The sequence below is a fragment of the Pan paniscus genome, chromosome 17, assembly GCF_029289425.2.
Source record: "Pan paniscus chromosome 17, NHGRI_mPanPan1-v2.0_pri, whole genome shotgun sequence".
Lineage (NCBI taxonomy): Eukaryota > Metazoa > Chordata > Mammalia > Primates > Hominidae > Pan > Pan paniscus.
Window position 1 is genome coordinate 24,935,875 of NC_073266.2, and position 17,484 is coordinate 24,953,358.

Genomic DNA, 17,484 nt, shown 5'->3' on the forward strand with positions numbered 1-17,484 from the left:
GGGTAATGGAGAAGAAATGAAAACTAAGAAAATATATGGACATTTACTTATTTGAATTCTATCATTTCCTTTAAAAATTTTTAAAAGGCAATTTAAGATTTTTAAATCCCCTAAATTGCAAGCTCTGTACTCTGTCCTGCCTGGTTCCTCTCTCTCATGTGCCCACGTGCATACATGATGCACACGCACAGAGTTTCTTATATAACTAAGTCAAACATGGGTTTCATGGGCTGTATGAACAATACAGCCAAATCCAGTCCTCAAACATGTCAATTAATAAAGACAAACAAGAAAATTAAGATTATGGGGCTATATTCTGCATTTTCAGGCCAACTTTTCTTATTAATTTCCCTTTCTGTTTTTAAAATACATACAATAATTTACTTAAATTCAGTGTACTACTCACTTGTCCAGAGAGTTGGAATCTCAACGTGTGTTTCATGTGAGGCTCCTTAAGAGGGTGACATTCAACATCCCAAAACTGGGCATAATCCCCCCTACCTCTGGGCAAAAATGTGATGGAGACCTACGAAATACATACAGAAGAGAAATTTAGACACTGATCATTAAACACAGTGGTAGCTAGATCACCAGTTCAAAGATTTGGTATGAAAAAAATTAAAGGAACAAGTGCTTTTGCACTGGCTAGTTTTGCCATTAATTCAAAGAATTTGGACAATTTCATTTCTAGCGGGTTACTATACCAGATCCAAAACACATTTTTGCTTAAGGCTTTATATAACATATTTCTTAAAATGTACAATAAATGCTTTACTGTGGGGGGAAATGTTATCAGAAAGCACTAAAGCTGTGAAGCACAACACCTACACGAGGAAGGTCCAACCACAGACCCACAAGTGTCTTCCCTTGTGTGCTTATGGAACCCTCTGCTGGCCAAGCAGTACCAGGACAAAGGCCTCACAGCGGCCAGGAGCTGTAGAGGACTGACAACAGTGAGGGGGGCGGCGGCTACAGGAGGCAGAACAAGACAAGCACCAGACGCTCCACAGTGGCAGCTCGCATTATGATTAGCTTCCAAATGTCAGTCACAGCCAGTGACCCTGGGCACATAGCTCAGTGATAAACACCCTGCATGTGTACAACCTGTAAAAAGCTCAATCATGAGAAAACTGTAATGTTTAAAAACAGCATTTTATAACAACTACCAATATTAAGAGCCTTAGCTTTATCAAATAATTTAGTGTTGATAATACTGATCACTTAACAATGAATCAGTTAACAATGAATCAGGTTAACAACAAATCAGTATTCCTGAGTCTGGACTTAAACATTAAAACACATAGGTGGCCTAATTTCTGCCCACGCAGAACCTTAAACATAATAACCCACCCAGCCAGCCTGAGCTCAAGGCTTTTGAGAGCCTGGAGGCAAAAGCAGGACTGGTCAGGGAGAGGAGAGCATCTGACTAGAGAATTACACCACAAGGGGCTTGGACACTAAGAAGATGAAGGAAGGAAAGGGTGAAAAACAAAGGAATGGGTAAAAACCACCACTGGGGACTACGGGACTATGAAATCCTAACTATACCCCTTCAAATACCAAAAACACAACATAACACAGGAGGGGAAAACTAGTATTACTGCATGTTACACCCTAGGCACATACTGGGAACTTTAACATTCAGTATCTCAGCTAATCCCCTGGAAAGCAGGCTCTACTTTCTCTCTATAGATCTGCCTGTCCTAGACATTTCACATAGATAGAATCACACATCTGTGGGCTTCTGTGACTGGCTTCTTTGACTTAGCATAATGTTTTCAAGGTTCACCCATCTGGATATAGCATGTAGCAGTAACTCCATTCCTTTTCACTGCCAAATAATATTTCATTTTACAGATATACCAGATTTTGTTTATCGACCCATCAGACATTTGGGTGATTCCCACTTTTTTGTCTATTGTGAATAACACTGCTGTGAACACTTGTGAACAAGTTTTTGTTTGAAAATCTGCTTCAACTTTTCTAGTGTATATCCAGAAGTGGAACTGCTGGGTCATGCAGTAATTCTATGTTTGGCTTATTGAGAAACTGCCAAATTATTTTCCATAGCGGCTGTACTATTTCACATTCCCTCCAGCAATGCATCAGGGTTCCAATTTCCCCACATCCTCACCAACACTTGTTATTTTCTGTTTTTTTAAAACTCACAGCCATCTTAGTGGGTATTAAGTGATACTTCATTTCTCGTTTTGATTGCATTTTGCTAATGACTAGGAATTCTAAGCATCTTCTCACATGTTTATTGACCACTTGTATGTTTTCTTTGGGAAAATGTCTATTCAAATCCTCTGCTCACTTAAAAAATTGGGCCATTTCTTTTTACTGGGTTGTAAGAGTTCTTTATGTATTCTGGATACAAGTCCTTTGTCAAATATATCATTTGCAAATTTTTGTCCCTATTCTCTGTCTTTCATTGTCTTGACGGTGTTGTTTGAAGCAGAGATCTTTTTGATTTTGATAATTCACCTATTTTCTCTTTTGTGGCTTGTGCTTTACTGGTGTCAAATCTAAGAAACCAATGCTTAACCTAAGGTCATGAAGATTTATTCCTATGTTGTCTTTTAGAGGTTTTATAGCTTTAGGTCTAATGTTTATGGTCTATGGTTGATTTTCAGTGAATCTCTGTATATGGTACTAGGTAAGTGTGATGGTTAACATTAGGTGTCAACTCAGGCCGGGCACGGTGGCTCACGCCTGCAATCCCAGCACTTTGGGAGGCCAAGGCAGGTGGATCACAAGGTCAGGAGATCGAGACCATCCTGGCTAACATGATGAAACCCCCGTCTCTACTAAAAATACAAAAAATTAGCCAGGCGTGGTGGTGGGCGCCTGTAGTCCCAGCTACTCGGGAGGCTGAGACAGGAGAATCACTTGAACCCAGGAGGCAGAGGTTGCAGTGAGACGAGATTGAACCACTGCACTCCAGCCTGGGCAACAGAGTGAGACTCCATCTCAAAACAACAACAAAACCCCACAAATATTAGGTGTCAACTCAATTGGATCAAAGGAGGCCTAGATGGCTGCTAAGTATTGTTTCTGGGTGTGTCTATGAGGGTGTTGCCAGAGGAGACTGACATTTGAGTCTGTGAACTGGGAGAGGAAGGCCCACCCTAATGTGGGTGAGCACATCCAATCAGCTGCCAGCAGGCTAGAAGAGGCAGGTGGAAGAAGGTGGGATAACCTTGCTTGCTGAGTCTCTTGGCTTTCATTTTTATCCCGTGCTGGATGCTTCCTTCCGTTCCTCCTGCCCTTGGAAATCAGACTCCAAGTTCTTCAGCCTTTGCACTCTGGGATTTACATAAGTGTTTGGCCAGGGGCCCTCTGATAGTCAGTTTGGCCACAGACTGAAGGCTGCACTGTTGGCTTCCCTCTTTTGAGGCTTTTAGACTCAGACTCAGCTGCTACTGGCTTCTTTCTTCCCCAGCCTGCAGATGGCCTATCGTGTGACTTTGCCTTGTTAATAATGTGAGTCAATTCTCCCTAATAACCTCCCTTTCATATATACATATATCCTATTAGTTCTGTCCCTCTGGAGAACCCTAATACAGTAAGGGTCTACCCTAATTCTTTTGCATGTGGCTATCCAGTTCTCCCAGGCACTGTTTGTTGAAAAATATTCTTTCCCCATTGAACTGTCTTGGTGCCCTTATTTAAAAAAAAAAAAAAAAAAAATCAATTGATTATAAATATTAGGGTTTATTTTGGGACTCTCAATCCTATTCCATAGTTCTGTGGAACTGTCAATACCACACTGTTTTGTGTAATGTGGCTTTGTAGTAGGCTTTGAAAGCAGGGAGTGTAAATCCTCCAATTTTGTTCTATTTCAAGATCGTTTGATTATTCTAGGTCTCTTGTATATCTATATAAATTTCAGAATCAGCCTTTCAATTTTAAAACAAAACCCAGCTGGATTTATTTCTAAATTAGTTTTTCTGTTTTATTTAACGAAATTTAGATTTTAATTACAACTGTGCACTAAATCTTAGAATGAACAAAGAATAAAGTGGGCTTAGATTTTGGTGCAATTGTTTTGCAGAGCAGGGGACAAAGTTATACAATGGTATAAGGTGTATAAATTCTCAGGACAACCCATAAAGACCATTTTGGAAAACATATTCGAGGGGTTCATGAAAGAGGCATTTTAGAAGTCTTTGATATTTAAGTCATTCTTTTTGCAACACATTTATTTACCTTTAATTCTTTTAAAGTTTTTTTGAATTTTTGACTAATCTCATTCTGCTAGATTCTCACTTGACAAATGCTTTTCGTGTAAAATTGTCTCTTTCCTGCCTTGGTCAATTTTGCCAAAGGTTTGTCTATTATTATTATTTTTTCCAAAAAAGCAGCTTTGGAGATATTAATCTTCTCTCATTTCTTTAATTTTACTATGTTTTGCTTTAGAACTTTTTTTTCTTCTTTCTTTGGATTTATTATTTTCACCATTCTTCAAATGACTGCTTAGCTCATTAATTTCAATTTTTTTCTTTTTAAAATAGATGTATGACACCTGTATCTTTACCACTATGGAAAATGGGCTTATTGTTGTTCCGTTTTCCTTTTTCAACTTTTATTTTAGATTCAGGGGGTACATGGGCAGGTTTGTTACCTGGGTATACTGCACGATGCTCAGGTTTGAGGTATGAATGATCCCATCACCCAGGTACTGAGCATAGTACCCAATAGTTTTCAGCCCTTTTCCCACTTCCAGTAGTCCCCAGTTTCTATTGCTGTCATCTTTATATCCATGAGTACCCAATATTTAGCTCCAACTTATAAGTGAGAAAATGTGGTATTTGGTTTTCTATTCCCATGTTAATTCATTTAGGATAATCGCCTTCAGCTGTATCCATGTTGCTACAAAGGTCATGATTTGATTCTACGGCTGCACAGTATTCCATGATATACATGTACCAATCCACCATTTCTTTATCCAATCCACTGGTGATCAACGGTGGATTGATCCATGTCTCTGATACTGTGAATAGTGCTGTGATGAATGTGCAAGTGCATGTATCTTTTTAGTAGAACAATCTGCTGTCTTTTGGGTATATATCCAGTAGTGGGACTGCTGGGTTGAATAGTAGCTCGAAGTTCTTTGAGAAATCTCCAAACTGGTCTCCATGGTGGCTGAACTAATTTACATTCACACTAAGTGTATAAGCATTTTTTCTCTGCAGCCTTGCTAGCATCTATTGTTTTTTGACTTTTTGTTTTATTTTTTTGGAGACAGGGTCTCACCCTGTCACACAGGCTGGAGTGCAGTGGCACAATCTCAGCTCACTACAACCTCTGCCTCCTGGGTTCACGTGATCCTTCCACCTCAGCCTCCCAAGTAGGTAGAACTACAGGTGCGTGCCACCATGCCCAGCTAATTTCTGTATTTTTTGTCACCATGCCCAGCTAATTTCTGTATTTTTTGTCATCATGCCCAGCTAATTTCTGTATTTTTTGTAGAGACAGAGTTTTGCCATGTTGCCCAGGCTGCTGACTTTTTAATAACAGCCATTCTGACTGCTGTGAGACGGTATCTCATTGCGGTTTTGATTTGCATTTCTTGATGATTAATGATGTGGAGCATTTTTTCATGTTTGTTGGCTGCTTGTATGTCTTCTTCTGAGAAGTGTCTGTTCATGTCTTTTGCTCATTTTTAATGGGGTGATTTGTTTTGGGCTTGTTCAATTGTTTTAAGTTCCTTATAGATCCTGGGTATTAGACTTTTGTCAGATGAATAGTTTGTGAATGTTTTCTCCTCTTCTGTAGGTTGTCTGTTTACTCTGTTGATAGTTTCCTTTGCTGTGCAGAAGCTCTTTAGTTTAATTAGGTCCCATTTGTCAATTTTTGTGTTTTTTTATTACAATTGCTTTGGAGAATTTAGTCATTCTTTCCCAAGAATAATGTCCAAAATGGTGTTTCCCAAGTTTCCCTCTAGGATTCTTAAAGTTTGAGGTCTTATGTTCAAATATTTAATCCACCTTGAGTTAATTTTTATACATGGTGAAAGGCAGGGGTCCAGTTTCATTCCTCTCCATATGGTTAGCCAGCTATTCCAGTACTACTTATTGAATAAGGAGTCCTTTCCCCATTGCTTATTTTTGTTGACTTTGTTGAAGATCAGATGGCTGTAGGTTTGTGGCTTTATTTCTGGGTTCTCTATTCTGTTCCATTGGTTTATATGTCTGTTTTTGTTTTGCTACCATGCTGTTATGGTTACTGTAGCCTTATAGTATTTTTTTTTTTTTTGGAGATACTATCTTTATTTCTAATCGCTTTAACTCATTATGAGTTGAAATTAATTTGGAAACAATTATTTTTTAATAAACAAAGTCAGTATCACAGTGCTGTTTGCTCCATTTGAAAACAAACGTCTCTGGATCTCCATAGGAAAAATAAAAACAATTCAATTGGAGGTTACCTAAAACTAGTCCTTGTCATTCAGAATAGCTCAGGCTGCTCACATCATACATACCTTGGGCATATGCTGAAGAGAAAACAAAAAATCATGGAGAGATTAATTTAGGTACATTATTCTGATAATTCCTAGCAAAGGACAGCCACTTTTGTCTTCCGTGTCCTCTAAGCCTTTTTAGGAACTGATAGTTTGGAGCTAATGAAAACCAAGCTTTCAGATTTCTGAGTCTCATTTAGACAGTCAGTAGACTGTCAGCCCAGAGAGGGACATCAAGTGCTTTCCAAAAACATTCTTTAGTATGAGGTTGTGGATTTGACTATGTTAGAGAGATTGTGAAAACTGAATACAGGAATTTGCTTATTTATTTTATTAAAAAATTTTTTTGAGACAAGGTCTCACTGTATTGCTCAGCCTGGCTCAAACTCCTGACCTTAAGTGTTCCTCCTGCCTCAGCCTCTTGAGTAGCTAAGACTAGAGTCATGCGCCACAGCACCCAACTCTGGAATTAATTTTAAATCCAACTTTGCTACCTGATTGTATGACCTTTGGCAAAATGCTCGCTTAGTTTAAGCCTTACTACCTGTAAAATGGGAATGTGTACCTTTATGAAGATTAAATCTATATATGTACACACACACACATAACATCTGTTACATGGCAGACACTGCGTTAATAATACAGTAGGTAATATTACTGTTAATCGGAGTAGTATTACAGTTTCTTGTGTCTTGCTGGTGTATTTTCCTCAGTGACAGACAGAAAAGATCCAAAGAAAAGGAAACCCAGATAATTTTGGCTACAGTGGATGTTTTATAATAAGCTGTTTTTAAACTACAACTTGTCATATTTAAGCAACGTAGTCAATCATACAATATGATCCCTAAAATTTGTGGGGTGTGGTTGTAGTTGAGGGTTGTGTGGGAGATGATGATGGTAGTTGTCAGTGGTGGTGGTGGTGGTGGTGGTGGTAGCTGTGTGGGGTGTGGTTGTAATTGAACATTGTGCAGAAGATGACCGTAGTTGTAAGTGGGAGTAGTGGTGGTGGTGGTGGTGGTGGTGGTGGTGGTGGTGGTACCTGTGTGGGGTATGGTTGTAGTTGAGGGTTGTGTGGGAAATGGTGACAGCAGTGGTGAGTGGTAGTGGTGGTGGTGGTAGCTGTGTGGGGTGTGGTTGTTATTGAGGGTTGTGTGGGAGATGGGGGAGGTAGTGGTGGTGGTGGTGGTGGTGGTGGTGGTAGGAAACGGTGATGGCAGTGGTGAGTAGTGGTGGTGGTGGTAGTTCTGTGGGGTGTGGTTGTAATTGAGGGTTGTGTGGGAAATGGTGATGGCAGTGGTGAGTGGCAGTAGTGGTGGTGATGGTGGTAGTAGCTGTGTGGGGTGTGGCTGTCACTGAACATTGTGCAGGAGATGATGGTAGTTGTGAGTGGGAGTGGTAGTGGTGGTGGTAGTTGTGTGGGGTGTTGTAGTTGAAGGTTGTATGGGAGACGGTGATGGTAGTGATGAGTGGTAGTAGTAATGGGGGATCATAGTTGTATATATTTGGTTGAGGTGTGGGAAAAATATGAGCAGAGGTAATTATTCTATAGTATAAAGTCAGGTAGCACGATGCCTCCAGATTTGTTCTTTTTGCTTAGGATTGCTTTTGTTATTCAGGCTGTTTTTTAGCTTCATATGAATTTTAGCATAGTTGTTTCCAGTTTTGTGAAAAATGACATTGGCAGTTTGATAGGAACAGCATTAACTGTAGACTGCTTTGGGCCCAGCTGGGGTTTTGATTGGGACTGTGCTGAATATGTAGATCAATTTAGGGACTTAACAAGGTTAAGTCTTCTGATCTATTGGCATGGGATGTCTTTCTTGTTGGGCTTCTTTTTGCAATACTGCCTCATACGCTGAACTTTATTTGAGCAATGTGCTTATCCCCTGTTCTTCTGCTTTGCTTCTGTTGTGGTTTGGGGAACGAACTAAACTACACTTGTAGAACTGTGTGTCTTTCCAAAAAAAGTGAGAAACCCTCTGAAAGCCTGTTATACAGACCCAGTAAAGTGCACAGTTTGCAACAACTGCTACAGCTATTTCAAGATTCTTTTATGGTCAGTTCTGAGTTCACAGCTACATTCTATAACTTACTTTAAGTCTGAATGTCTAATAAATGAGCCAGTAAGTTTCGGCAATTAGAATGAAAAAGTATATTGCTGAGGCCAAGTGAGTGATTAGTGTTATTAGGAAACATTTGAAGGGAATATGTCAGGTATAGAAATGAATTAACATTTAAGAGGGTCATAGTAGCTGGAGGGATCTGTCACCCATGAAGATATACTGTTGACTATGCCACAAATACCGAGCTGTTTTTGAGTAATGGCAGGTTTTTCTGGCTACGGCTGATAGATAAAACTCTCGTCTCCATCAGTGCAGTATGACTGTAAGCACTGGCAGTCTGTGGTCTTTACTGCTAAGTGTGCCGTTTTGTTTAGCTGACCACTTTTTCACACTAAGACTATCTGCTACAGCGCATTGTAAGTGAGGCAGACTCTTCTCTCGTGTGCAGACTGGCTCTGTGAGTAGCACTGCTCCAGGTGAAACAAGCTAAATGGGTGGAATCCAATGAGGCACTCCTGGACAATTTACATGATGTTCCTATGGAAAAAAATATCAAAACCTACTTTTTGGATCCCATGGCTTTCCAGCAGACCAGAAATAGGAGAACATCTGAATGCTGCATAGGTAGCTCTAAAAACATCTCCACTTTCATCAACTCCCTGCAAAGCAATCATTTAAACAAATTAAAAACCATAAAGCCAATGGATCAATCCCACAGAGACACTATTACCTCTATGGCTGCGGAGAACACACCAACACACTTAGCAGTGGACAAGAAGAACACAAGGTATTCCCAAAATGGGAGTGCTACCTGACTGAGCTCTGCAGAAGGCCATCATGCTGACTCACATCACCAAAGGAGAGGTCACACAAGGCGACTTTTATCACTTCCCTGGCTATAGTGATCTTTATAGTGAGGCTCATAATGTCAAACAACTATCTTTTCCTCAAAGACTCTGAAGACCCTGTTGAATGTGCATTTTAATAACTTATGCAATACCAGTTTTTAATTTTTATCTATTTATTTTTTAAAGACAGGGTCTGGCTCTGTTGCCTAGGCTGGTGTGCAGTGGCGTAATCATAGCTCACTGCAGCCTCGACCTCCTGGGCTCAAGCGATCCTCCCACCTCAGCCTCCCAAGTAGTTTTTAATTTTTTCACAGTAGGTCCAGAAACTCTTTTTTGTACACATTTTGGTAGTATTATGGCTCAAAACTGTTACTATCACACAAAATACATGGCAGAGAGACCACAGTGTTCTAAACACCACCAATGACACACCCACTGAATTCAGGCAGTACCCTGGTGGAGACTACTGCCATAGATAGTAGGCTAGACTCACTAGCAAAGAGCGCTCAGCTCCGTTTCCTGCACCGCTGGCTGGGAACATACGACAGCACTCAGAACATGAGGGGAAAAGCCATGCATGTGCACATACAATGCTCAGAAATACAATGTTTACATATTTCTCAAAATAAAGTTATTTCAGATAAAATCAGGGCTAGGAGACAGCATTAAATGGAGCAAACATGTATTTCCACACATATTCTCTAATTTGATTCTCAAAACCACCTTGTGAAAAAGACTAGGCATATATCATCCTCATCTAAAGAGAAAACCAACTAAATGAATTGGTGGAACAAATAACCAGCAAGGCCAGGTGCAGCAGCTCACACCTGTAATCTCAGCACTTTGGGAGGCTGAGGTGGGAAGATTGCTTGAGGTCAGGAGATCGAGACCAGCCTGGGCAGTGTGGTGAGGCTCCATCTCTACAAAAAAACAAAAAGTTAGCTGGACATGGTGGTGCACACCTGTGGTCCCAGCCACATGGGAGGTTAAGGCAGGGGATTGCTTGAGCCTGGGAGGTTGAGGCTGCAGTGAGCAGTGTTCATACCACTGCACTCCAGCCTGGGCGACAGAGCAAGACTTTTTTGTCTCAGAAAACAAACAAGCAAATAACCAGTAATGTCAACCTATGCTCATAGTCAGTTTTTAGAACATCCTGGATAAAGTCTAAACATTAAAACGATTATCTGAGGCAGTCATGACTGACCTTGACATAAGGTGGCGCTAAAGATGACAGATGCCATTTCACGTCTGTGGTGCCATGATTCTCGAGTTCCAGACAGCTCTCTAAAAGGAACACATATATCATAACTGAAACTCGGAGAGACTGGAGAACAAGCAGATGACTGTGATAGGCCTAACTACCACATACTGGGGTTAAAAAACCCCAATCATTAGATCCCTAAAGGAGTTCAACAAGAACCACAGTATTTTCTTAAAAAATCAGGTATGTCAGATATTCTCTTTTAGGTTTTATTACAAGTATAATGCAAAAATACCGAAGGGCTTATGCAGAGGAGCAATAAGATGATTTACATGTTTAAAGCGTTACAGACTGCTCTGTAAAAAAGAGACTGCAAGGCATTGAAGGGGACGAGGAAGCCCAGGTAAGTCAGGGCTGCAGCAGTTTGGCTATGAGATGATGCACAGGGTGACTGCCTCCAGCTTGGACAGTGGCAAAGGGGAGAAAAAGACATGCGCATGTGTGGCCTCTACTTTGAAGACAGGCTTCAAAGGACTTGCTGATGGACAGAGTGGCAGGAGGGAGGAAGAAGATAAATCAGAAATAACAACCAATGAACAGATAGTGGTGCCACTTACTGACATGAGGCTGAGCCTGGAGGAGGCGTAGGGCCTCTCTTGGGCATATCACATCTGATGTGCCCATGAGATGCCCACATGTGGAAGCCAAGCAGGCGCCGGGGTGTGATGCCTGGGCCCGAGCACATGGGAAGTCATGAGAGTCACAGGCTACAGGCCATCATCGCGCAGGAGAACACAGAGAGAAGGAAAGGCACAGGCAGGCTGGGCCGGGACCCTGCCAGTCTTTAGAAACCAGGGAGAGGAGTCAGCAAGGGATCCGAGCAGGAGCAGGTGAGGCAGGAAAACTTGAGCCCTGGCGCACAGCAGCTGCACGGAGAAGTCCTCCAAAGTGGAAGAGCAGTCGACAGTGCTGGGAGATCAAGTCAACCAAGACACAAAACGGACCCTGGATTTGGCACATGGAGCTCTTAAGTGACCTTCACAGGACGGGGTTCCGGGCATGAGGTGACAGCAGCCATGGCCTAAGGAAGTGAGGGCAGGGGGCTGCTGAGACAGGGGTAGCCACAAGGAAAGGGTGTGGGGGCCGAGGAAGATGCTTCTTAACCTGGTGATGGTGGAGTGTACTGGGTGCTGGTGGAGACGAATCAACAAGGAGGGAGAAGCTGATGGCTCTGGAGCGAGAGGGGACCACAGGAAGCCCCCCGAGAGGCGAGAATGGACAGGCCTGGTTCCAGGCAGAGGGTTCATCTGTGATGGAAACAGAAGCCTTTCACTGAGTCTCAGGGCCTGTCTATTTTTCACGTGTAAGGCAAAGTCAAGAGTTAGGAAGAGTGACAGCAGGAGCAGGGGAGGTGGCAGGAGCTCCCAGAGGAAAGAAGGGCCCCCAGCTGTGGGGGGTGGCAGGAGCTGCAGGACACACACAGAGGAGCAGAGGCAGCAAAGCCTCATGTGGAGGGGCACCAGGAACCCCCAGCAGGGTGGAGTAGCTCCCTCCAGTGTGGTTTCACTGCAAGGGTGGAGGCAGGAGGAGCTAGGCTCCTGGGACAAGCCAGGGTTGGGATCTTGCCAGGCAGGAACAGACAGGGAGAGGAACACCCGGCAGTCATGGAAGCCTGTGGAACAGCAACTATAAGGACAGACTCAGGAGTCCAGAAGTGACAAGAGGAGAGGGGCATGGGCGGGCTGGGAGAGAGCACAAAACAGGCAGGGCCAGCAGGCAGGAGGTCTCAGGGAGGCCAGAGAACTGCTGTGAGCCCTCAGTGGGTGAGCTGAAGAGATGGGCGACAGTCAGCAAGTGCCAGGCTCAGAGCGGGGAGCTTCAGGGCTGAACAACAAGGTCCAGGAGGGAGACCATGGAAGCAGGAGGCTGAGGCTGGGGATAGACAAAATCAATGGAGAGGCAAGGAGCTAGAGGGCAGGTGAGAGATGCACCCATATCCTCTCTAACAGGTCCCCCGACAACACTGCTCATTTAGCCTGAGCCAGCAGTGAGGGAGACAGACAGGGACAAAAATAAATGATCGCAGGACTCTCGAGGAATGTGAGCAATACAGAGTGCCTAACAGACAACAAACACCATGCTAACTGCTGTACATATATCACCATTACTGAACACGAATGCTCCTCACGTCCCAGTAAACCCATCCTAAGTTGAAATTATCCTAAGTGGAAAATGCATTTAATCCACCTAACCTACCCTAAGCCGAGCCTGCCTTAAAAGTGCTGAGAACACCTACCTGAGCCCACAGTTGAGCAAATCCTCTAACACAAAGTTCATTTTATAACAAGGGGTTGAATATCTCATGTCATTTACTGAAGACAGTGCACTGCAGAATACAGTATCAGCTGTTCACCTTTGTGATCGCGGCTGACTAGAAGCTGTGGCTCAGGGCTGCCGCCACCCAGAATCACAAGAGGGTGCAGCACCCTGTGTCGCTCGCTACCCAGGGCAAGGTCAAAAATCAAAATACGATTTTCACTGAATGCACGTGGCTTTCACACCATCACCAGGTCAAAAAATGGTAAGTCAAGCCACTGTAAGTCAGGGTCTGCCCATACAGGAATTACTAAATTTATCCTTGAAGCCCTCTGTGGAAGAAGTTAATTCCAAAGGCCATTTTACAAATGGGGAAACTGAGCAAGTCTATTGGACCTGTCTGGAGCCTCAATGTCACGTGAGTAAGTGATGAAGCCAGGCTCCACCCACTGTCCTGTCTTCTTCATCTGCTAACTTATTAACAATTCTGGTCAAGGATCTGGTGACAGTTGCACAGGAAAGGTTCTGACCATCAAATAAAACCTAGGATTCCTGGAATACGCAGAGTTAGTAAATGCCAAGATTTCACATTTTAAGATTGTTCAGATCCCAAATCCAGCCCATCATTGAAATGACTGCTAATGACCGCTTTTCTCCTGAAGTAGGAGGAAATTTATATTTATCACCAACTTATGGCTAAGAATAAAGCATTAGACTCAATATATCAGCAGACATTTGAATTACATAATTTTGTGATACAATACCTGAAGTTTCACCAGGTTCTGTTGTAGGAAAAGTAATACTCTTGTTTCTTATTTCTACTTTTGTGGAAGGCGGTTTTGTCATTGGTTTGACCAAATGACTAACTGAAGGCTCAGATACTGGGGAAAGAATTCCAAATGGTTTGGAGGTCAAACGAGTTAAAAGTTCCACTTGAGTTAAATCTTCTCGAATTTGAACTTTCACAATTTTCTGAAATGAGCCAAATAAAGGGATAAGCTACAAACGTATCTATCATTTTAAACGAAACAATTCCATTTTTAAACCATGGTAGAGAAAAGAAATGCCAAACAAACAAAACATCAATAAATTTAGGAATTAAAGTTTATTTAGATCTCAAGGTAAATCTGTGACTCTATCTCCTCTCTCCCATTACCTTTGTTTTTAAAGCAAATTTCGAAAATCAGTAATCACTTCTAGGCTCCATTCTCCACACCCATTCCCCAAGAGAATTGTTCTGATCACTATGGAAAAATTCTATACCAATGCTCTAACTAGTTGGCCTCAGAATACAGATAATCATGCCTCGGTATCCATGGGGGAGATTAGTTCCAGGATCCCCTAAGGATGCTAAAATCCTCAATGCTCAAGTCCTGTATATAAAGTGACACAGTATTTGCACATAATCTACATACATCCTCCCATACACTTTAGATCATCTCTAGGGTACTTATAATAGCTAATGCAGTGTAAATGCTATGCAAACATTTGTTATACTGTATTTATTTGTATTACTTTTTCCCCAAATAATTTCAATCTGTGGTTGGTTGAATCCCTGGATGTGGAACCCACAAATATGAAGGGTCAAGTATGCTTTCATTTGATTTCTGAAATTAAGTGCTAATAAGGATTATAAAACTGAAGCTACAAACAGAATTGTCACTCAAAAAAAAAACCAAACCACTTTTAAAAGTACCTTCTGTCCATCGTCACAGTGTATATAGATCAAACCACTCCACGGGAACATTGACTGTTTTGTGGATAAGGAGGAATTAGGACTCACAAGAATTTGTAGTTTACTCCTTTAAAAAAAATTAATAAGAAAATTAAAAAGAGCCTGCATTTTAACAGCAGTAATCACAGGAGTTATAAATACTGTCTACCAGCCAACGGCCATTTCCTCACTGCTCAGGAAGAGCAGAGAACAGAGCTCACTCCCATGCGGCTCCCACATGGCTCCCACAAGTTCATCCCGCCTCCACCCGACTCAACGGGTTACAAGGAACTCACCAGCATGAACCCATGACGCAAGGGCAAAACTCATGCGAAAACAAACCATGCCGCCCTCTCCCTCTCCCTCTCCCCCTCCCCCTCCCTCTCCCCACGGTCTCCCTCTGATGCCGAGCCGAAGCTGGACTGTACTGCTGCCATCTTGGCTCACTGCAACCTCCCTGCCTGATTCTCCTGCCTCAGCCTGCCGAGTGCCTGCGATTGCAGGCGCGCGCTGCCACGCCTGACTGGTTTTCGTATTTTTTTGGTGGAGATGGGGTTTCACTGTGTTGGCCGGGCTGGTCTCCAGCTCCTAACCACAAGTGATCTGCCAGCCTCGGCCTCCCGAGGTGCCGGGGTTGTAGACGGAGTCTCGTTCACTCAGTGCTCAATGGTGCCCAGGCTGGAGTGCAGTGGCGTGATCTCGGCTCGCTACAACCTCCACCTCCCAGCCGCCTGCCTTGGCCTCTCAAAGTGCCGAGATTGCAGCCTCTGCCCGGCCGCCACCCCGTCTGGGAAGTGAGGAGCGTCTCTGCCTGGCTGCCCATCATCTGGGATGTGAGGAGCCCCTCTGCCTGGCTGCCCAGTCTGGAAAGTGAGGAGCGTCTCTTCCCAGCCGCCATCCCATCTAGGAAGTGAGGAGCGTCTCTGCCCGGCCCCCCATCGTCTGAGATGTGGGGGGTGCCTCTGCTCCGCCGCCCAGTCTGGGATGTGAGGAGCGCCTCTGCCCGGCCACGACCCCATCTGGGAGGTGAGGAGCGTCTCTGCCCAGCCGCCCCGTCTGAGAAGTGAGGAGACCCTCCACCCGGCAGCCGCCCCGTCTGAGAAGTGAGGAGCCCCTCCACCTGGCAGCCGCCCCATCTGAGAAGTGAGGAGCCCCTCCACCCGGTAGCCGCCCCGTCTGGGAAGTGAGGAGTGTCTCCGCCCGGCAGCCACCCTGTCCGGGAGGGAGGTGGGGGTCAGCCCCCGCCAGGCCAGCCGCCCTGTCCAGGAGGGAGGTAGGGGGTCAGCCCCCGCCTGGCCAGCCGCCCCGTCCGGGAGGTGGGGGGTCAGCCCCCGCCTGGCCAGCCGCCCCGTCCGGGAGGTGAGGGGTGCCTCTGCCCGGCCGCCCCTACTGGGAAGTGAGGAGCCCCTCTGCCCGGCCACCACCCCGTCTGGGAGGTGTACCCAACAGCTCATCGAGAACGGGCCATGATGACAATGGCGGTTTTGTGGAATAGAAAAGGGGGAAAGGTGGGGGAAAGATTTGAGAAATCAGATGGTTGCTGTGTCTGTGTAGAAAGAAGTAGACATGGGAGACTTTTCATTTTGTTCTGTACTAAGAAAAATTCTTCTGCCTTGGGATCCTGTTGATCTGTGACCTTACCCCCAACCCTGTGTTCTCTGAAACATGTGCTGTGTCCACTCAGGGTTAAATGGATTAAGGGCGGTGCAAGATGTGCTTTGTTAAACAGATGCTTGAAGGCAGCATGCTCGTTAAGAGTCATCACCACTCCCTAATCTCAAGTACCCAGGGACACAAACACTGCAGAAGGCCGCAGGGTCCTCTGCCTAGGAAAACCAGAGACCTTTGTTCACTTGTTTATCTGCTGACCTTCCCTCCACTATTGTCCTATGACCCTGCCAAATCCCCCTCTGCGAGAAACACCCAAGAATGATCAATAAAAAAAAAATAATAATAGTTAAAAAAAAAAAAAAAGAAAGAAAACAAACCATGCCTTAGGAATACCATTTTAAAAGCAACTCACGGTAAAAACTTCTAGAGCAAAAGACCAAGACTACAAAAGCTCTGAGCCACGTGATAATAAAGAAGAATGCAAGTACAGCATGGGGAGAATGAAGCAGTTGCAGAGGAAACTGGAAAAAAGGGTCGGGGAGATGGAGAAGAAATGAAGAAAAAAACGTGTTTCTGTATGACCCGGCTGCTTATATTTTCTGGGCTCAATATTCTCTTCAAGAACCAGGGGATGCCAGAGAAGAGTTTAAAAGTGGACAATGGGATCAGATTTGATTTTAAAGAAATCACCAGACTGAAAAGCTGTTTCAGTACACATGTCAAAAATGAAAGGGCAAGATTGTCTTCCCCTGCTAAACCCATGGGGCTACAGAAAAAGCGGGCTGTGAGGAACCTGTTCTACCATTAGCTGAAAGGGTGTGTGGCACATGAGAAACACTTGCTGCATGCCAAACTGACTGCTCTGGTCCCAGCAACGCTCTCTGGAGTGTCCCTGACCATGCCTCAGCTAAAAGTCTCAGTCAAGTAAACTCTCCTAAAATTTTAGCATATCATTTTGCAAAAACTAAATAAACTTCATGTTGTCTTTCTGCAAAGTTGCTAATCCCAGATATAAAGGAACGTGCAGATGTGGGAGTCATGTGCTGGCCAGATGAAGTCCTGAAAAGCTGCAGAACTGTGGCTTTCCCACCTATCAACAACCAGGCTGTGGACAGAGGGCAGCCAGCTGTGTATAAATGGCTGGCCCCAAAAGACTTCCTTCTGTCCTAGAATATTCTACATAGAAAACAGTTAGCAAGGTTATGGCTCATACATACTAAAATTGAGGAAGCTTTGTCTGAAAAACATCATTCAGAAAAAGCCAG

The 17,484-nt window shown here is 43.8% G+C and overlaps 1 protein-coding gene across 2 annotated transcripts in view; it reads right to left on the reverse strand.

Annotated features, from left to right (window-relative positions):
* CEP192 (centrosomal protein 192) overlaps positions 1–17,484 on the reverse strand; it is a 133,700-nt gene that overhangs the window by 10,898 nt on the left and 105,318 nt on the right. For both annotated transcript variants that reach the window (XM_063597167.1, XM_063597166.1), the window contains 5 exons: positions 14,591–14,696; positions 13,659–13,866; positions 10,582–10,661; positions 9,093–9,188; positions 407–526 (listed from right to left, as the gene is read on the reverse strand). In XM_063597167.1, coding sequence (XP_063453237.1) covers positions 407–526; positions 9,093–9,188; positions 10,582–10,661; positions 13,659–13,866; positions 14,591–14,696 — 610 coding nt within the window. The remainder of the gene's footprint in view (positions 1–406; positions 527–9,092; positions 9,189–10,581; positions 10,662–13,658; positions 13,867–14,590; positions 14,697–17,484) is intronic.